The sequence below is a fragment of the Poecilia formosa genome, unplaced genomic scaffold, assembly GCF_000485575.1.
Source record: "Poecilia formosa unplaced genomic scaffold, Poecilia_formosa-5.1.2 Scaffold118, whole genome shotgun sequence".
Lineage (NCBI taxonomy): Eukaryota > Metazoa > Chordata > Actinopteri > Cyprinodontiformes > Poeciliidae > Poecilia > Poecilia formosa.
Window position 1 is genome coordinate 1,286,581 of NW_006800057.1, and position 20,474 is coordinate 1,307,054.

Here is a 20,474-nt window from a genome sequence, read left to right on the forward strand (position 1 = left end):
TTTATACAGAGACAGAATACATAACACCAACTAAGACGATAAAATAGTTCATGTCTTCATACACTGATAAAAAGGAACACTCACCTTAAAAAGCAAGTGTGGGATAATATTTAAAAGTCCACCCCTCCCAAAAAAGCTGTCAATGTGTTTGTTGTTTTTCTTTTCATTATTCTTCCTGGTTTGAGAGTAATAAAAACTTTGAGAAGTGAGATGTGGCCGAGCTGAACTCGTGGGGGTTTTGAGTGTGGGGGACGTACAGTGTAATTTCAGCCAGCTGCCATTGGACACGAGGGTCAGGGTAACAGCTGGGAACACAGGTATTGGACACGGAACCTGTGACCTAAGCGCCTCTGATTTAACACCAACCAGCACTACGGGGGCACCGGTGGTAGCGTGGTGGCGGAGCCTTGGCTGCAGAACAAAGAGATGTTTGTCTGAGCTTAATCGCGTAAAGAAAGGTGTTTCAGGAAAGATGATGAGGACATTTATTCAGCTAAACGTGGCGGCAGACATGAGGGTGCAGAGCTTTCAGAATCAGCAGTATCCTAAGTATGACCTCCTGATGGGAGTGAAAGGAGACTCAAACACAGCTGTGACCACAGTAACGAAAGAAAAGAGAAGCTGCGGTAGTGATGTTACTTTGAGGTTCTGTCAAGGAGCTGGCAGAGCGCGGTGTGCAGATTGTGTACATGCACACTAATCTCACTGTTAGACAGTCAGTATATTGATAAAGATAATGAGCTGAGTCAGTGTGTGCTCTTCAACATTGTTTCTGATGAGACGCTGAGAGGACAAACCAGACGTACATACTCAGCTCCGGCCCTCAGGGACCCCTGCCCTGAGAGTTTTAGGTGTTTCCCTCCTGCCACACACCTGGCTGGAATAAGTGTGTGATTAACAGGCTTCTATTAACAGTTAATGGCTTACAGAGGAAGTCATGCAATCATATGAATCAGGTGTTCTGTAACAGAGAGACACATAGAACATGAATTCAACTACGATGGCCAACATGGTTATGATATTTGCTAAGTTAATCATTAGCATATTTTCATTTGGCCTTAAAAGACATATTTGTACGTCTTGAACTTTTTCAGAGTACTGCAACACACCTCGATTTATTTCATTGGGATTTTATCTAACAGGGTACCAAGCATTTCTGTTCTCAGGCCCCAGCTCATCATGAAAACCAAAGAGATCTCCAGCAGGGTTTGGTTGTGAAACAGCATCAGAAGCTCCTTAGCACTGTTCAGTTACAACAAGCCCATACGCTGGCAGTCCTGTCCTGTACTGAAAGCTTTCTTTGCGGAAGCAGAATCTCTGTTTGAAATTCTTAGTAATTTGATATGTGGTTTATTTGGGTGCAGTTTAATCTTTTCATTGAAAGTGATGAGAATGATTTAAATGGTAAATGCTCTGCACTTGTAGAGCACTTTATCAAGTCCAGAAGACCTCAAGGCACTTCACACTACTTTCAGTCATTCATGCATTCACTGGTCATGGTGAGCTGCTACTACATTGTAGCCATAGCTGCCCTGGAGCAGACTGACAGAAGCTAGGCACCGGAACAACGGGCCCTCTGACCACTAAGACAGACTGAGTGGAAGTTTGAACCAGCAACCAACTGCAAATCTCCTTTATTCATCATTTTAGTGTTCCATTTCAATTTCAAAAGACATTTTTAGATGTCTAAAAGCTTTCAGATGCCTCCATGTGATTGGCTTAGTAACTTTTTTAAGAAGCCGTTGAGCCAGCGTATCTGATGAATCGGTTGTTTCATGCATCATGGAATGACAAACGGAAATGTTGGAGGTCTCAGTTATGAGGGAAAAAATACAAACAGCTAGAGACAAAGTACAGTATATCTGCTTGTGTTCACTTGTTCTGAACAATTCCTTTATCATATCTGCAGATAAAAATCTTTAATGGTTAACTTAAATTTGCTCTTCTTTTTTTTACTGGAGGCTCATAAAAAGGAAGTAGTGGGCCAAGGTTCAGTCACTGCGGTTTGCCCCTGGGCCAGGCAGACCATCCATGATACAACAACATTTTTAAAATTGCAGGAGAATTACGATCACGTCTTATTGGAAAGCTTCATGAAGCATACATTAAAGGAAAATAAACCCCATCGTTAAGAACCTCAGTAATCACATCTATTAAAACCAGGCAAATTTCAATCTCAAAGAGCATTATACCACCTCAAATCTTTAATAATATGTGACACCAAAATCCTGTCTAAAGCCATGACCAGATGAATAGAAATAAAATGTTCACACATTCAATACTCAGAAATCAAAATGTCTTTGTACAGGTTGAGAAGTTTGACTAGTTTTATGTATTCATGGAATCTCTAAATGAGCTCTCTTTAGAAATCAATGAACAAGTTTTAATGGATACCTCTACAGCTACGTCACAAAGTGTAGGCATGGGTTAAGCATAATTTGGAAAGGGATATGAGAATATATATAATAGATTATATATCCAAATACTCTTAACTTTTTTTACTTAAGTGTTTATCTAACTTACTTGCTCCATTTGTAAATCTTACATTATTTTCACACTTACTTTCTGGTAAATTCTAGCCTGAGAACCTGGATGCACACACAATGGATCATGGACAATTGCTTATTTGTCTATGAAAATGCAAACATAATTGGACTTTCTTAAACGTGTAACCTGTTGTTTGTTTGTTGAATCTGGTTTGTGGGTCTGCTGAGGGTTGTGATGTGTCAGCATGATGCTGTATGCTGAGTGTTGTTTTTGTACTGGTTGTTTATCATAAATGATCAAAAAAAAAAATTAAAAAATTAAAAAAGAGTGTAAAAGATTGCTCTCATTAAAAATCTGTTATTTAGTTCTATATAGAACTGCACAAAGCACATATCTTTTTTGAAGATCCAACACTGCATAAAACATGCATGGTCTGAGAAACTCAAGGTGTTACTGTTGCTGCAGCTGTCTTATCTTATGATTCGATTTTATTGGAAGCCATTTCCGTAAAATATTACTGATCTGCTTAGGGACACACGTTTCCCCAAGCAGAACAACAATTAATTTCCGTTTGGGATGAAAAAAGTATTTTTGAACTGATTTATAATTCAGTTGTGTTGCTTTTTTTTTTCTTCCATCCATCTTTCAAATATTCTTTTTTGTTCCTGAAAGAAAATCGTTTCATGCTTATGGTGCCTTTTGGACGCTTACTTAGTATTTCGTCATATTTTACAACCATCTGCAAACCAATCACTCAAAGTCTGGGCCAAGTAGGGCTGTAGACAGACAATCAGCTGCACAGCTTCGCTTCTCAACTGTACCACAGACTTCCAAACAGCTGCTGAACCTGGACGACTGGACGAACCTGTCCTAAAGCATTTGAGGGACAACTGCAGGTAATATATTTTTTTTTAACAATGCATGGATCATATTTCTACATCTGCATGTCAAAGGTACATGAAGGCTAATGTATGAGCACATCCTGAGACCAAAGCTGCAAAGAACAGGGTTTTGCACTTTGAAAACTGAGAAAAAACATATAGACTTAATAGTAGAGTGCAGTAAGTACCGTGTTTCCCCGAAAGTAAGACAGTGTCTTACTTTCTTTTTATCCCCAACAGCCCCACTATGTCTTACTTTCGGGGTATGTCTTATATTGGAAAAAAAATATCGAATTTTTTGTTTTAACCATAAAACGCGGAAGTGGGCAGGAGGCGGCGCTCATTAAGATCAGAGGGAGGCGGCAGACGCGGCGACGTATGGAGAAGGGGACGGTGCGGACGTGGGCAGGAGGCGGCGCGCAGCTAGATGAGAGGTGTTTCCCCGAAAAGTAAGACATATGTCTTACTTTCGGGGTACGGCTTATATTAGCCGACCCCCCTGAAACCCCCGATACGTCTTACTATCGGGGAAACACGGTAGTTGTCCTGCTGCTGTTTGCAATAAACAGACAGGACAAAGTTGGCTGTGACATCTTTATTGCTCTGGCTGATATGTACTGTTTGTGTTCTGTTAGAGGGAAAGACTGATAGCAGTAAAACCAGATGAAATAACGGAATAAGGATTATGCTATTCTGAAATGTAGTAAATAAATTAGGCAGTTAGCAGTTTAGATAATAATGATGATCTGATCTGATCTGAATGTGAGTGAAAATAAATCTGCTACAATTAAACTTTTGAATATGCCAAGATGTTCATGGATTCAAGATGTCATTTTCTTACTGTATTTCAGCCATGAAGGTTCTCTGTATGCTGCAGCTGGCCTGTTTGGTTGGCTTCAGTGCTGCCAGAACCAGAGAGTGGGCTCACCATGGTGCCCCAATGTTTGCCGACCTCACTGTGCAGGAGATGAAAGCCATACGATCCTACCTGCACGGCATTCCAGAGATGAAACTGACAGATGCTCGGAGTGAAACTCTGAAGAGGAACAGTATCCTACTGATGGAACTCCACTTGCCAAAGAAACATGAGGCCCTGAGAGCGCTGGACCGTGGTCAGGCCAAACCCCCCCGCCAAGCTCGAGTGATCATCCAGTTTGGGAATCAGACCACGCCAAACATTACAGAGTACATTGTGGGACCGCTTCCGTCCCCAAGGTCTCACGAAGTCAGAACCTTCAAGGGAAAGAAACCGGTCCAATTCGAGTCCCGGCCAATCACCATTGTAGAGTATGACCACATTGAAAACCTCCTGAATAAGATTGCAGCTCAAGCTTACAAGCTTCTTTTTGAGACGACAGGAGGCTTTTCTTATGCAAACTGTTCCAACCGCTGTCTGACGTTCTCAGACATCGCTCCCCGGGGCCTTGCTCCAGGTGAAAGAAGGACATGGATCATGCTGCAGAAGTTTGTAGAAGGTTATTTCATCCATCCAATTGGATTTGAAGTATTGGTCAACCATCAGGATCTAGATCCAGAAAAGTGGACGGTTGAGAAGGTCTGGTACAACAGCATGTATTTTGACAGTGTTGAGGAGCTGGTAGAGAAGTATGAATTGGGAGAAGTGGAGAAGCTGAAACTGCCTGAACACAACGATGAAGACCTTTACTCGACTTACATACCTAGAGGTCATAGTAACACACCAACTGATATTCATGGGCCAAAGCTTGTTGAGCCCCAGGGGCATCGCTACTCCATAGATCGTAACTTTGTTGAGTATGCTGGGTGGTCCTTCGCCTACAGAGTTCGTTCATCAGCTGGCCTTCAAGTTTTTGACCTTCGCTTTAATGGAGAAAGGATTGCTTATGAGATCAGTCTTCAGGAAGCTATAGCCTTCTATGCTGGGGATACTCCTGCTGCCATGCAAACAAAGTACATCGACGCAGGGTGGGCAATGGGAACCTCAACTTACGAACTGGCACCTGGAATCGACTGCCCAGAGATTGCCACCTTTGTCGACCTTTACCATTACTTCGACACAGACAAACCCACGCGCCACAAAAATGCTCTGTGTATTTTTGAGATGACCACTGCCATGCCCCTACGGAGGCATTTTAACTCCAACTTTAAAGGAGGATACAACTTCTTTGGAGGTCTGGAGAACACTGTACTGGTGTTGCGAACAACTTCAACAGTTTACAACTATGATTACATCTGGGACTTCCTGTTTTACCCCAATGGAGTGGTGGAGGTAAAAGTCAGTGCTACCGGATACATCCATGCCACTTTCTTCACACCTAATGGACTTCACTATGGCACGAAAGTGTACGACTATGTGCTGGGCAACCTGCACACTCACCTCATCCACTACAAAGTGGATCTTGATATTGTTGGTGAGTATTATGAAGCAATCACCAAATGCCTTGATCCAAGTAAACAATTAAAGTAGCCAAATTTGACAGTAGACAAATCAGCTGAATACCTAGAACTAACTATTGGAGTCTACGGATCATACTCAAATTATAGGCCCATGTTGAAAAAAAATATGTTCTACTCAGCATAATTTGTCTCAAACCCAATATACTGCATTGTTCTAAACAATGTATTGCAAAAAAAATATGTTTTCAATTTGGACAAAATTGTGATAAGTTTTCACCAAGATGTTCTATATTGTTCTATTAGGTTATATGAGTCAATTTTCCTGATTTTGATTTCTAATGGTCACATAAAATACATAATGATATCAATAGACACCATATCCTGACACACAATTTTCTCAAACTTCTTGTGTTTTCTGGGATGTAGGTCGAGATAACAGCTTTGAAACGATAGACCTGAAATATGTAAACTTCACCAATCCATGGAGCCCAAATAATTTCATCGTCCAGTCCAAACTCCACAGGACAGAGCACAAGACGGAGCGATCGGCTGCATTCCGCTTTGGCAAAAAGTTCCCTCGCTATGTGCACTTTTACAACCCCAGTGAGAAAAACAAGTGGGGCCACCAGAAGGGTTATAGGATTCAGTTTAATTCCCATGCACATAGTGTCCTTCCCAAAGGCTGGAGGGAGGAAGTTGGCATCAGTTGGTCAAGGTAAATCAAATTCTTCAACACATTGTTCTCAAAGAATCGGTATCCTGTTGAAGTATTCAGACTTGATGAGAGGTATTTTTGTTCCTGATATAACCTTGGACTGAGTATCTTAAAACTACATTTGCCACCTTTTGCTAAAATCTATTACCATAAGGTCATAATAGATGATAAACTAACACATAAAAGCAATGAACAGTAAAATATCTAGCACCAGCAACTGGTCTATGAAGTATAGGTAACTCCTGTGTGCAGATTTATGACCTAAAGCATCTGGAAAAAATAAATAGAACATATCTGATATGCTTCTTGTATTTCTAAACAGATGTTTGTCTTGCTTGTAACTCAACTTTTGTTCTGCACTGCAATTTCTCTGGCATTTCATATTAGGTCTTTAATTCGAGGGAAGGGTGTGACAAAATATAGCTGAAGTTGTGAATTTATAACTTTGGTTGCCCTGGTTGGTAACTAATGTTAATCAGCTCATGCCTGCTTATTTTTTCTATATATAGAAGAAGTATATAGAAGTTATGTATCTTGGATAATCTCTCCCCAGATATCCTCTGGCTGTGACGCGCCACAGGGACAGTGAAGCCACCAGCAGCACCATCTTCACTCAGAACGACCCCTGGGAGCCTGCAGTGTCCTTTGAGGACTACATCCGCAACAATGAAAACATTGTCAACCAGGTAATGGACATTCTGTTCCCCTTCAAAACGATTCTGCTCCCATGATGCATTCAGCACTGTGGAAAAATCAAGATGTACTTTAAAGGCAGCTTCTTGTCCTTCTTGAGATGTTGTTTCAGTATTTATGCTTTTATGTCCTAAGCTTTCAAAGCCATGATATCATACCACTATCTTGTATTTTTCAAATTGCTTAAAATCAGTCATCTTAGCTATAACAAGAGAGTAAAAATTTCTCAAGAACAATAACTCTTTTGTTAAGAAATTAGCAAATGGAAATAGTCTTGGCTATGAGGAAAAACAACTTGCATTTTCACCATTGTGTGTAGGATCTGGTTGCCTGGGTTACGGTGGGCTTCCTACATGTACCTCATTCAGAAGACATCCCCAACACGGCAACACCTGGCAACGCAGTGGGCTTCTTCCTTCGACCCTTCAACTTCTTCAATGAAGATCCCTCTCTAGCATCCAAAAGCACCGTCATCGTCCGGCCGGGGCAGGACGGCAAACCTAAAGTTCAGAGGTGGACACCGGAGGTCGTAGGTCACTGTGTGACAGACAAGCCATTCTTTTACAACGGAACCTACGCTGGAGTTTAGAAGTGTAGAGTGTGACATAGCGTCACACTGTACACTATGTTTGTCAATGCTGAAGGAAAAAAACAGGAATCAGAATTATAATGCTATGTGAGTAGGAAAGCACCATGTGAGTTCAGTCCATTCAGTCCATAATCCCTGAGAATGTGACAACTCTTTAGACGTGTTCTATTTACTTTCTGTTTTCTTTTTTCTTTTTTTATACATTTTTGGCAAAATATTTTTCAAAAGGAAAACTTGATCAACGACTCTTGTTGTGTAAAGTTTTAGATGATAGAACACTGCATGTTGAATTTAATCTACACCGTCTTTGTATGTTTGTCATGTTCTTTATTTTACCATTGCATTTAATAGTTATTGTACCTACTGTTAGGCGGGTACTGTAATGCAGCTACTGTTAGGTTGTGTACTTTACTCTATGACAGGGTAGGGTACAAACATGATGGTATAAGAAGCTAAAAGATACTATGAGTTGACATTTGGGAACTCTTCTAATCCTGTATTGGGTCTCCATGAATGAGCTTTAGTAATGGTGAGCATCCAGGATTCAGGATCCTCCACATCCGCCCTGCCTGGTGTAAGACTGCTGCCCCCCCGCAGCCCCTCCACTCCCTCCATCCCTCCTGGACACCCTGCCTGCCCCCATGCCAGGAATGTTTTCACTGGAGACACATCAGCGGTTTGAAAAGCAAACAGTGTGATTCCGGATGCTTCCAAGCAAACACATCAGGATGCCACCTGGTTGTGCTGTTGCCCCTGGAAACCAAAGTTTTACTGTGCAGAGCATAAAAGGCACATACAGCAGCTCTGTACCTCATGTGTGCATGTATTCCTAACTTTGTACTTTCATGACAAATTAAACTGTCTTGATCTAATTGCATATTAAATACGTGAACTACCTTGTATATGATTTCAAGGTAAATTTTGGTCTTTTTTGCTGATATTGTACTCTTCAGAACACAGAGCCAGTCGGTTGGGCTAGAATGGATTTTGTTGCAGCCAGATGGATTGTGAGAAGAGTAAACATTTTGTGCTTTGGAATAAAAGAATCCTCCCAACAGCTTCTCACAATCAAACAACCTTTTGTTTTTTATAAGTGTGTGCTGATGTTTTACAGTGTGCACCATAAAAGAGGGAACAGTCAGAGAGCTGTCTGTAGACAGACCATACCAGAACAGGGGGAAGAGGTGACATGGGTAACAGTCATTCCAAAAGATACCCCCACGGCAACTGTGATGTTGATGTCAGGAAAAATTGTCATAAAAATCTGGACTGCAGGGTTTTCTGTATTGATTCAGCCTCAGGGTGAGATTTTTTCATCTCCGTGGGGCGTTTTAGTGACTTCATTATTATATGGGCCGTCACTATTCATTAGAAATCTCATTAACATTGCTTTTATTTCAAACTCTGATTAGATTTCTCTTTATTTGCATACTTACAGAGTGTATTTTTTCTCACTTAAAACCACATAGACAAGCACCAAATATTACAAAAATAAATGTGACAAATGCATTTAGTATTTTAGGAACTGTATGTGCAGAATGAGAAACTCCTCTGAAGCTCAAAGAAAGGTTCCAGCCTGAGAGGTGCTGCCATCTAGTGTTCATGTTTCACCAGGTGTCAGCTTAGATTTTCAAATCCAAAGTTCAATTGAATAGGCATGAGTATGTTTTAACACTTAGCATTGTGTTCCTGCTCAATATTACATTTTAAACCAATTCTAGATTACATTTATGTCTTCATTTACCCATAATAAGACATAATACATTAATTTTTATGTATTAATTTTTATGTCAAGCCAAGTTTGTATTGCACAGCTACGCAACAAGCAGATCAAAGTGCCTTATATGATAAAAAAAAAACACAATACAGTAACCAAATATCAAACAGCAATAAACATGACATATTATCAAATGTCTTTGCTTGAGGTGTGGAAGGAGAAGTCAGTCTGTCAAAAAAAAAAGAATCTCCAGCCATATGAGTTTTAAGATGCTGAATAACTATTGAAATATAAACCTCATGCATTACAGAAACTGTATGTAGAAATAGTTTCCACTGAGTAATGTAAATCTCAAGAAGTAACGGTGTGAGACACACAAACTAACTACTGAGCCAAAAATAAGAAGCTGAAGTCTTCTTATTTGTGTAATCTCATTTCCGTCAGGTATCTCTAAATCTGTTTGCTCTAAAACCACCTGAGAACATTTAGTGAATTTGTGCCTGAAACTCCAGATCTCTGTCAAGTTATTTAAATAATAAAAGTTATATTCAAAACAGTCCTAAACTTTTGATCTTTGCTACACGTTGGCTAACGTTAGACAGGCCCCTTTTATACACCAGTTAGAGCTCAGTGTAGTGAATGCTGAGTTGACTCATAACATATTTTTGTTTTGCTGAATTAACCTTGGACTGGGTTAGCAAAGTACCCAGTTTGGATTGTTGTTGACTCAAGAGTTTTAAGAGTGTATGGTCAGCAGAGAGTTCTGGTGAAATGGAGGGGGTGGTCTGAACCAGGAAGTAGTCGGAGAATGTGAAGGACTTTCAAATGAAACCCCTTTTGAATTTCACTCTGGTTAAAATACAGGAAAAAGAAATAAGGTGCAAATTCACATTGAGTGACAACCTGGCTGAGCAGCAGAGTCCTGCTGGGTGACGGGGTGAAGTCAGCGCAGCTCTTCAGAAACAAATGTCATTTAGTTCATTACAAAATCTGAAAACTCCTAAGAAATTAAGTACAAAACTTCCTCTTTTATTGTTCCTTCAGAAAACTGAAGTGAACTAAACTGACAGGCAAACTGTATATGAGATTAATATACGCTGTCTGTACAGGATCTATATAGATAATCATCCATATGTGTGAATGTGTTTAACTAGTCAAAGGTGGAATGGTAGCCAGGAAATGAAAACAATCATAAAACACAATCAAATTTCTAAAATGTCTTAATCAAAATGTACAGCAGAATGCATGAAGAGCTAAAAAAAAAACCAGCTACAAAAGTATTTGTCCTGTTGTGTTAAAGTTAAATATGAAGCATTTCAGTGTAGACATCACTCCGTCTTAGTTACTGGTTCAAAATTTTGTAATATTGGTGTTAAAAGGAAATAAGAATGAAGCATTTTGATAAATTTGGTGATTCTTTCTCAGAAACTTTCCAGTAGATTTTAACCCAACTTAAACTTTTTTTAAATGGAAGATATGTCAGTTAACTTGAGGCCAAACAAAGTAACATCTTAACTGACGACTCAATCTGGAGTGACTGGAAAAGACTTCTAGTGTGCGTCTCCAGTGTATGAGTGTTTCTATGTACAGTGTTTTTCAAACAAATATTCTTAGAAGTATGTTTTTGCTCGAAATCAATTTAAATATGAGAATGTAAAATAATATGTTCTAACTCTTCTCAACCTTGTTAAGTTTCAATGTTTCAGTTCCCCATGGTCAAAGTTAAAAAGTGGAACCTTTTCTGTCGGTCTGATGAATCGTTGTTTTAAATGTGCAGAGCAGAAAAGGGAAGAGGAGCAAACATTTTCAGAAGTAAAAACCAAAAGAAGCAGCGAAGATAAAATAAAAAAAAACGTGACTCAAGAAGTAACTCAAGTAAAACAGAGAAGCTGGAGAGCCATTGCCTTATCACACCACAATGATGGTTTCAAACTGATCAAACTGATGCTGTGGGCTTGTAAGCACCACAGGGTGGAGTGAGAAGCAGCTGGCCTCATCGCAATGCACTTTTTTTTTTTTTTTTTTTTTTTTTTTTGTAGGTGAGGTAGAAGCTATGCTGTGTTTCCATTTACTTTAACTTCTTTTTATTTGGAGCTCTGTGTTTCGTCTATTGAATCCAGTCTAATGTTACACTCATAATGTCTGATTGGTTAAAAATCAGCACAAGAATACAAAGCAGCTTTATCTAAGCATGTTTGACTTTAGCTTATTGTGTTACAACCAGCCTCTGTGTCTGTGGACGCTTCCACATCATACGGGGTTACGCTGCAACATGCCACTCAGTTTCAGTGATGCTTTATTAAAGAAATAAATTTAAAAAAGCAGATCTCTGTAACATCATTTGACTTTTGTTTTGTTCAAAATACAACAGAGATGTTGAAAAAAGATATTACAAAATTTCTTCAGGTTATCTACAGGAAAACAAATTGTTTGGTTGTTAACGTCTCTCTCCTAACACATACATTTTTAGAGTAGAACAAATATGCACACCCACAGAGTAAAAAATAAACTTCCTCCTCCAGTGAAAGGCGGAACATTCGGTTTCTTGAGGTATTCTGTAGACAGAGGGACTTTCTGTGGCTCAACTGTTCCCAACAACTTTTGATACAAATATATTTGGTAAGAAAATCATTTATTATACTGGTTTTAAAATGTAGTGTTTTAAAACTGAAACATTTGATTGATTCCCCCTCTTTTCAGAACAGTTACCTTAAAGTCTTAACATTAACTTTGATAAAAGGAGCTTGTAGAACATGACAGTTTTCTTTGGGAGTCTGTGCTTTAGGTGAAAGATCAATATTTTAAAAAATACAATTGAAATGGCTGTAGAAGAACCTGATGTTTTGAAAAATGTTTTAATGTCAAACTCTTTCCTTCATCTTGTCTCTGAGCTGATGGAGGGATGTAGCAGTGAGATGGCAGCTTTCTCTCAGAATATGCTGACAGTCAGCGTGTTACTGAGTGTCTTCTTTCTTCCAGGTGAGCTGTTTGTTCTCTCACTGTCATTTGGAGACATTACTGGAAGTATTTCTAGTCTCCAGTGTGTCTGATCTTGTTTAAAGTAACAGGCTGCAGCTCAGCTGGAGTTCATGGATCAGGAAGTTTCTCTTCAGGAACATTTTGCTCCACATTGTGTCCATCTTTACTCTGCTTTTTCAGGAGTTCAGACTGGATGTAAAAACAAAGACCCAGTCCTCATCATTACTGCACCAAAGGAGATGGAAGCTCTCAATGGATCCTGTTTGCTAATCCCATGTAGCTTTAGAGAAAAACCAGAGAAACCAGGAGAAAAGTTTGACAACAAGAGAGAAATATTTGGAGTTTGGATTAAAAGTGATTCAGCATTTGGAAACAATCCAAACAACGTGATTTACAACAGCAGTCGGTCACAAAACAGCTACGCAGTGAACATTTCTGGAAACCTGAGAGAGAAGAACTGCACCTCTGTGTTTTTTAATGTAAACTCAAGTCAAGCAAACCGTTACTTCTTCAGGATTGAGAACTGGCTGTTCAGAGGAACAGCTTCCTGTGATCCTGTTAATATAACAGTTAGAGGTGAGAGACTTTGGTTTATATTTATATGTAATATTAATGTTGAGAGAAAATTTATTATGATGCCTTTGTGGTATAACAAAAAACTCCATGAATTGAATCATTAGAGTAAAGTTAAACATCAACAGCATCAGAGTTCAGAGTTAAAGAAAGCAATTTGTCAACACAAAGTGGATGATTTAACTAAATTTACTTTTCAGTGAGTTCTTACCTTCATATTTATCATCTTTTTATGCTCCACATGTTTAAAGTGGAGTCAGTCTGCTGTATCTCACTGTTTAAAATGTGTGTGTGATGTGAAAACACAGATTCTGCTTGGAGCCCCAGGATTGAAATCTCAGGTGACGTGAAGGAGAAGAACTCTGTCACCGTAACGTGCTCAGCTCTCACTCCCTGTCCATATTCACCTCCTGAACTCACCTTGAACCTCCAGCCAAACCCTCACAGACAGATGGAGAGGAACACAGATGGAACGTTTACAACTACAATCCAGCAGAAAATCACTCTGTCAGACTCAAATGATGTTTCCAACATCACCTGCTCTGCCAGATATCCTGTGAATGGAGGAAAACACAAGACAGCAAATACAGAAGTGACTCTCAGTGTTTCCTGTAAGTGATCCTGTCAGAACATCATGATTCATCTGGTTCTCATCAATAATCTGAAGGTGTGTTGCATTTTCCTCAGATGCTCCTAAAAACACCTCAGCATGTAACTGGGTGGAGCTGAACTGCTCCAGCAGAGCCAGTCCTCCCATCAGCTGCACCACCTGGTCCAAGAACAGCACTTATAAAGCCATGATAGTAGCTGAAGGAGACGTCAGATTAACCGTCTATGAGGGAGAAGTCGACCGCCGTAACGTCTCTGATAAGTTCTCTAAAGGTTTCCTCCCTTCTTTGCATCTGCAGTATATGTTTCTGTCTTAAATTATGAAGCTAATGTTGCATTTAAACATGGAACCCAAGTGAAACTTACTTTAGACTTTTGATAAGTAATTTGTTTTTTCTATTCATTTTTATATGTAAAACCTTATAGATTACAACAATTCAGTGAAACACATTAATGTTCACATAAACCTGTCTGAATGATCTGAACATCGAGACATTTTGTCATTGTCTTCTTGTTTCTTTCTTTTTTCTTTAGATAATCTGCTGATTCCCCTCATTACAGTGACTGTTGTCGTTGTGCTCATCTTCCTGGTTGTATGGTGAGTATCAGGAACTGACTCATATGATGAAATATGGCTCACCATTTAGAGGTTTTAGTTCAAACTTGCCTTAAAAAGAACTCAGTGTTCTTCTCAATGTTCTGTTGGCTGCAATAAAAGTTCCTACTATTCTATTTACTATTTATTTTATCTAAAGATGAACTAAACCACCAGAGCAGAATTTAGTTGAAAAGGAAAAGACAGAAACACAAACTTTTTCTATCATCTGTAGAAAATAAATACAGTTCACACCTGAATTCTGAAGCTGACATTTTTTTCTATGTTGTCAGTAAGATTTGAAAAGGATTAATTCTGATATTTCATTTCTCAAAAAGTGTAGCTCTTGTTTACATGTTAGGCAATTTAGTTAGTAGTTTTTTCTTTCTTCTCACCTAAACTCTGTCCAAAAGAAGTTAATAGGTAACTGTTCTGCAAAAAAAAAAAAGAAAAATTTTGCTTTCTGTGTGAAAATCAAAAACTTTTACAAAACAGAAGCAAAGTTCACCCTTGTCTAAAAGAAGCTGAAAAGTGAGAGATTAAAAGCTGTTATTTTCAACCCGGTGTGGTCCAGTACTGCTTACCGCTAAATGAATCTCCGCCGGTACACAGAATTAGAAAACGTCTGCAATAAAGCCGTCATTCAGAACGGCTGCTCTTTGAGCCAGGATAGATCTGCTAGCAATAGGGAATTTAAAACAAGATTTAATATGTTTATAATCAGCTTTTTTCTCATTCTGGTTCATTTCTGAACTGTCCTTGCTGTGTGCTGGAGTCTCTCCCACTCCAGCGGTCCTCCTTCTCTCTCTGTCCTCTGCCCACTGCAATCTTGTTATATTCCAGAAACATAATGGGGGAAAAAATCATATATATACTATATATAGATTTTGAAAATCTGGGGATGAATCTGGTGATACATTTCACACAACATAAAATGTGTGAAATGTTGGAGACCCAAATGCAGAGAGCCAGAGGCGGCGAGTAGATTTTGTTGTTTTAATAAAAAATGATGAATAAAAAAATCACCAGGAACACAGGGAGCCAGAGCAGAACAAAAACAGAGGAACCAGGAACAAAACAACTAGCAGGGTGAACAGGAAAATAACAGGGATAAAAAGGAGGAACCAGCAAGGAGTGACTGAGAATGAGTTATATAGATACAGGGGAGATTGATTTGTGAACAAGGAACAGATGGCTGATTAGAAACAGGTTCCAGGTGTGAGGGGAAAGCAGAAGGCAGGCTGAGGAGAGAGAGGGAGAAAATGGCACAGGGGGCGAGAGAGAGAACACAAACAGTAAATAGGAAAATTAATTTAACAAATAACTAAACATAAGGAACATGAAAGAGCAAAAAAAAACTAAAGGATTTAAGTAAACAGAAATAAAGCAGATCTAATCAAAGAAAGAGACTAACACAGAATAAACAAACCTCAAAAGAACCCAACGAGCCACGACACATTCATTTCATTATTATATTTGACCAAAACTTCACTTTACCGTTTTTGTTCATGTGTCTTGCAGGACAACCTCAACTCTCATCATATGCCTTCATGTTGTTCCTTCTATCACATGATTATTCTGACTACTGTTTAATATTTTCTAGGTTCTTGAAGTCCAGACGTACTGCTGTACAACACAATCAGGTAAATAAATAACATCTGATTGTGTTGTGATTGGACACAATTCATGAAAAGCATGTCATTAAAATCCTCCAGTATTCTGTTAAAACACGATTAACTAAATTTAAGCATGAACACATAAGAATCCATCATAGAGTAAATCTTCCTCATTGCCTTTTATTTATGTACATTTATTCCATGTGGAGAATATGCAATGCTAAGAAGTTTTCTGTTTAAATCAAATCACCAGTATGACATTCAATGACTCATCTAAAAATGCAAATTTTTAATAAGTGACTGAAATCTGACTTTTTAAAGTTTTAATCCATGACTTCCTATTTCTCTGGGATATAAATGTCATTTAATTTACCCTGAGGTCGCTTCAAAAAGGGAAACACAAGAGAACATGTTGTACCCCAGGAAACTGTGACTTGATATCTCCAACCAAACTCTGTGCAACAAGTAAAACTTTAAACATCTCAAACTGTGACAAACTAGGCTGGATGAGCAAGGTGGCTAAAGCGACTCAACTTTGGGTGACAAAAATAGATGCATGTATTTTGGATTGATTTCAGATTAGAAGTGAATAACATGTTTTTCTTTATATTGTCCCACAGACTGAAGCACCTGAGGAGCCTGGTGTTCTTGCATCTAGTGATACAAAAATGCCATCATTAAAAGGCGTTCTTCAAACACCATCTAATGAAAGGCAGGAAGAACTTCACTATGGGGATGTGAACTTCATAAAGAAACCTTCCTGTGTCTCAGAGAGCACCAGTGGAGACCAGCAGGAGACGCTGTACTCCCAGGTCAAAGTGTCTGAGCCAAAGAACAGATCAGCTGACAGCTCAGATCCTCTCTACTCTACGGTACAGAAACCTGGCTGAAACTTACAGAAACTCTGTTCTTATTACTTACAGTTGGGGACAGGAGTCCTAACACAATAATAATGGGCTTGTTTATTTTTTTCAGATTTTTTTGTTTGTTTGTTTGTTTGGATGCTTCGGTACTGATGTGGTGTGAGAGTGATATGTATAGTTTGCAGGTTTTTGTACTTTAATTTATCTTCTGATCTTTGTTGTATTTTATTTTCATTATTTACTGCAAAGTAAGCAATTATCTCAATATTTGAACATTTAATATTTGCACTTAAATAAACAATGTCTAGATACAGTTTTTACATTTGTTTTATAGTGTATAATTTAAATTATTGTGCATGGTGGTCAATTTAAATGTGAATCTTTAGACGACATATTAACTGTCTTCCGAGGAGCATTCTGGAAGTTCTGTGTGTAGAAAAAAAGGAACATGGTTTCAGTGAAATGAAGAAAGCAATGAAATGACCACACAGTCAAAAAAGGAACTAAGAAATGTAAAAATTAAAATAAGTTCTGCAATTAATGATCCTTCAGAAACCCTTAAAGTCGAGTGCAGGCAGCAAAACCTCCAGGTTTCTTCCCTGTAGTGTTAGGCTACAGGTAGCCTTACACTGGCTTCCTGTAGCCCAGAGAATAGACTTTGAAATACCGTAAGTTTATAAATCACTGACCGGTTTAGCACCACAACACATTAAAGATCTGTTGCTGTTGCATCAATCTTCCAGACCTCTCAGGTCTTCTGGTTCTGGTCGGCTTGGCATACACAGAACCAGAATCAAACAAGAAGAAGCAGCATTCAGCTTCTATACTCAAGTCTGGAACAAACTTCTAGAAAACTGCAAAACTGATGAAACATTGAGTTCCTTTATATTTAGACTAAATTTACTCAGTGTTCCTTTAAATTTAGGGTTATTGGTCTAAAACTCAACCCGCCTGGTTAGAGTTGAATTTGAAACTCTAACCAGTTTAAAATGCAACTGGTTAGAGTTTCAAATGTTTCAAATTGATCATTTAAAACATTATCAATGGAACATTAATCATCAACCTGATGTGTAACCATGGCACTTGACAAAATGTAGTGTTTAACTTGTTGACTGTGTCTTCTATGACTTTGTATTTTTGTGTTTTTTTTTTGATGCAAAACATTTTGAACTGCCTTGTTGCTGAAATGTACAGCAACAAAGAAGTTCAGTGTATTTCTGATTTCAATCAATCAGAAATAAACCTGATTGATTGATTGATTGATTGATGATTGATTCTTTCCTGGCTTCACTCCTTCAGCAGGAGACTCCGAGATTGAACAGACAGAACCAGAACTCATAGATTGGCAAGTGGGAAATTAGCCTGACAAAAAGTGCTCTGAGTAACTCCTCCAGATGGAAAGTTCCAGAAGTGTCTCCCCTTTCCTCCTCATTCTGTCTCTAAATGTCTTTCCTTTCCACCACACACTGGTTTTTGCCAGGGTAATCAACAGGGAAAGACTCATGTTTTAAATTAAAAGCACACAGCTGTAACTACATTAAAAACAACTAAAGAGTTTTATCCTGTGACAAATGTCTAGATGAGGGAGGTTAACTTCCCTCTGTCAGACATCATCCTCAGATTGAGATATAAAACGACTTCCTTCCATCTTAACACCACTTCCTCTATTATTAACTTCTCATTGTCATAATATGAAAAATAACTTGCTGCAGCTTGACAACCACATGGCGCCTTAGCAAGAGATCCAAACAAAAAGTATACGAGTAGAGTCAGGAGATCACTTGACTCTTTCTCCTGGTTGTCCTAGAGTCTCCAGGACAGGTTGTGGGTCCCAAGATCCAAAGGTGGAACCTTGAAGGATGACCTAGAGACACCAGCATTAAACAATGAAACCCTGCAAACCAGCAAAAAGATCCAAAAATACTGGCTCAACTTCTGGTCTAGAATCCTTTGAACCAGAACAATCAGAACCAGGATGACAAGAGAGCTCAGCATGTATTCAGTAGGATGATCTGTTTAGAGGATATATGCATCCTATATATATATATATGTATATATATATATACACACAGCAGAGATATGAACAAATCTAAAACTGTATTTTAAATTTGGAGAAGCAGAGAGTCAAAGAGAGGCGACAAGAAGTAAACAGTAAATTGAGGACTGAGAAAAACTTGAATTGATTTGAGAAGTTTATTGTGTTTCAAAATCTGCAGTGACTAGAAAAAGTTAAATAGATATCTACTGAGTTTGTGTGAGAAAATATCTTGTGTCTCGTTCTCACTCTGAATAGATGCAGTCGGCTCTGATGTTCTTAACTTCCTTTTTCACGTGTTGAGAGCAGGAAGTCGTGTAATACCTATGACTATTCTGTGGATTTAGATGATATTTAGATCTAAACAGGTCTGGACTTGAGCTGCTGCTGGTCAACTAAGCCCCAAAAGGATCATATTTATAAAAGATTTCCTTAATAACTCGGTAAGAACAGAGATCTATGATGTCTTTAATGTGATTGATTGTAACCTGAAATGTAGAAAAATCCACTACTTCCTTATTTGTTGCTGCTTTTTCACTTACAAAAAGGTTTGTTAATTATTTTTTATGTGTGATAAATTCTACAAGTTCCCGTTCTTCTTCTAACATAATAATATGTGGTTTATAGTTAGTATCAGTTTAGATGATCTGCATTGGAAGTTTTTAAAGCAAACATGAGTTTTAATGTCAAACTCTTTCCTTCATCTCGTCTCTGAGCTGATGGAGGGATGTAGCAGTGAGATGGCAGCTTTCTCTCAGAATATGCTGACAGTCAGCGTGTTACTGAGTGTCTTCTTTCTTCCAGGTGAGCTGTTTGTTCTCTCACTGTCATTTGGAGACATTACTGGAAGTATTTCTAGTCTCCAGTGTGTCTGATCTTGTTTAAAGTAACAGGCTGCAGCTCAGCTGGAGTTCATGGATCAGGAAGTGTCTCTTCAGGAACATTTTGCTCCACATTGTCTCCATCTTTACTCTGCTTTTTTCAGGAGTTCAGACTGGATGTAAAAACAAAGACCCACTTTTCTTCATTACTGCACCAAAGGAGATGGAAGCTCTGAGTGGATCCTGTTTGCTAATCCCATGTAGCTTTAGAGAAAAACCAGGAGAAAAGTTTGACAACAAGAGAGAAACATTTGGAGTTTGGATTAAAAGTGATTCAGCATTTGGAAACAATCCGAACAACGTGGTTTACAACAGCAGTCGGTCACAAAACAGCTACGCAGTGAACATTTCTGGAAACCTGAGAGAGAAGAACTGCACCTCTGTGTTTTATAATGTAAACTCAAGTCAAACAAACCGTTACTTCTTCAGGATTGAGAACCGGCCGTTCCTAGGAACAGCTTCCTGTGATCCTGTTAATATAACAGTTAGAGGTGAGAGACTTTGGTTTATATTTATATGTAATATTAATGTTGAGAGAAACTTTATTATGATGCCTTTGTGGTATAACAAAAAACTCCATGAATTGAATCATTAGTGTAAAGTTAAACATCAACAGGATCAGAGTTCAGAGTTAAAGAAAGCAGTTTGTGAACACAAAGTGGATGTTTTACCTAAATTTACTTTTCAGTGAGTTCTTACCTTCATATTTATCATCTTTTTATGCTCCACATGTTTAAAGAGGAGTCAGTCTGCTGTATCTCACTGTTTACAATGTGTGTGTGATGTGAAAACACAGATTCTGCTTGGAGCCCCAGGATTGAAATCTCAGGTGACGTGAAGGAGAAGAACTCTGTCACCGTAACGT

General features: G+C 38.6%; 4 protein-coding genes and 1 long non-coding RNA gene across 7 annotated transcripts in view; 3 read left to right on the forward strand and 2 right to left on the reverse strand.

Annotated features, from left to right (window-relative positions):
- Window positions 1-205, reverse strand: part of LOC103143965 (SCO-spondin) — a 48,933-nt gene extending 48,728 nt beyond the window's left edge. The window contains exon 1 of the mRNA XM_016675620.1: window positions 85-205. The gene's annotated coding sequence lies outside the window, so the exon portion shown is untranslated. The remainder of the gene's footprint in view (window positions 1-84) is intronic.
- Window positions 206-3,154: 2,949 nt separating this feature from the next.
- On the forward strand, window positions 3,155-8,797 carry aoc1 (amine oxidase copper containing 1). The gene is made up of 5 exons (XM_007560659.2): window positions 3,155-3,383; window positions 4,220-5,758; window positions 6,171-6,459; window positions 7,013-7,145; window positions 7,472-8,797. The coding sequence occupies exons 2-5, from the start codon at window positions 4,222-4,224 to the stop codon at window positions 7,739-7,741; spliced, it is 2,229 nt and encodes a 742-aa protein (XP_007560721.1). The 5' UTR covers window positions 3,155-3,383; window positions 4,220-4,221; the 3' UTR covers window positions 7,742-8,797.
- A 3,197-nt stretch (window positions 8,798-11,994) lies between these two features.
- Window positions 11,995-17,008, forward strand: LOC103143940 (myeloid cell surface antigen CD33-like). 3 transcript variants are annotated; one of them, XM_007560661.2, is made up of 8 exons: window positions 11,995-12,077; window positions 12,350-12,437; window positions 12,618-13,013; window positions 13,319-13,621; window positions 13,698-13,892; window positions 14,154-14,217; window positions 15,818-15,857; window positions 16,451-17,008. In XM_007560661.2, exons 2-8 carry the CDS (start codon window positions 12,353-12,355, stop codon window positions 16,718-16,720), a joined length of 1,353 nt encoding a protein of 450 aa, XP_007560723.1. In that variant the 5' UTR covers window positions 11,995-12,077; window positions 12,350-12,352; the 3' UTR covers window positions 16,721-17,008. The 3 variants fall into 3 exon arrangements, with proteins under 3 accessions (XP_007560723.1, XP_007560722.1, XP_016531151.1); XM_007560660.2 differs by lacking the exon at window positions 11,995-12,077 and having other exon boundaries at window positions 12,103-12,437; XM_016675665.1 differs by lacking the exon at window positions 11,995-12,077 and having other exon boundaries at window positions 12,104-12,437; window positions 13,698-13,877.
- Window positions 14,485-20,474, reverse strand: part of LOC107837162 (uncharacterized) — a 19,384-nt gene continuing 13,394 nt past the window's right edge. Inside the window, exons 2-3 of the long non-coding RNA XR_001663163.1 lie at window positions 17,566-17,574; window positions 14,485-14,495 (exon numbers count right to left, since the gene is read on the reverse strand). This is a non-coding gene — a long non-coding RNA (uncharacterized LOC107837162). The remainder of the gene's footprint in view (window positions 14,496-17,565; window positions 17,575-20,474) is intronic.
- Window positions 19,098-20,474, forward strand: part of LOC103143942 (myelin-associated glycoprotein-like) — a 34,220-nt gene continuing 32,843 nt past the window's right edge. Inside the window, exons 1-4 of the mRNA XM_016675670.1 lie at window positions 19,098-19,171; window positions 19,445-19,532; window positions 19,714-20,100; window positions 20,406-20,438. Coding sequence (XP_016531156.1) covers window positions 19,448-19,532; window positions 19,714-20,100; window positions 20,406-20,438 — 505 coding nt within the window. The 5' untranslated portion in view covers window positions 19,098-19,171; window positions 19,445-19,447. The remainder of the gene's footprint in view (window positions 19,172-19,444; window positions 19,533-19,713; window positions 20,101-20,405; window positions 20,439-20,474) is intronic.

Bases quoted from the DNA above. Each gene is read 5' to 3' on its own strand.
- LOC103143940 (XM_007560660.2), top strand. From the start codon at position 12,278: ATGGCTGTAGAAGAACCTGATGTTTTGAAAAATGTTTTAATGTCAAAC. The intron at 14,218-15,817 runs GTGAGTATCAGG...AATATTTTCTAG, and splicing joins CTCATCTTCCTGGTTGTATG to GTTCTTGAAGTCCAGACGTA. The intron at 15,858-16,450 runs GTAAATAAATAA...ATTGTCCCACAG, and splicing joins CTGCTGTACAACACAATCAG to ACTGAAGCACCTGAGGAGCC.
- aoc1 (XM_007560659.2), top strand. From the start codon at position 4,222: ATGAAGGTTCTCTGTATGCTGCAGCTGGCCTGTTTGGTTGGCTTCAGT. The intron at 5,759-6,170 runs GTGAGTATTATG...TCTGGGATGTAG, and splicing joins AGTGGATCTTGATATTGTTG to GTCGAGATAACAGCTTTGAA. The intron at 7,146-7,471 runs GTAATGGACATT...CATTGTGTGTAG, and splicing joins ATGAAAACATTGTCAACCAG to GATCTGGTTGCCTGGGTTAC.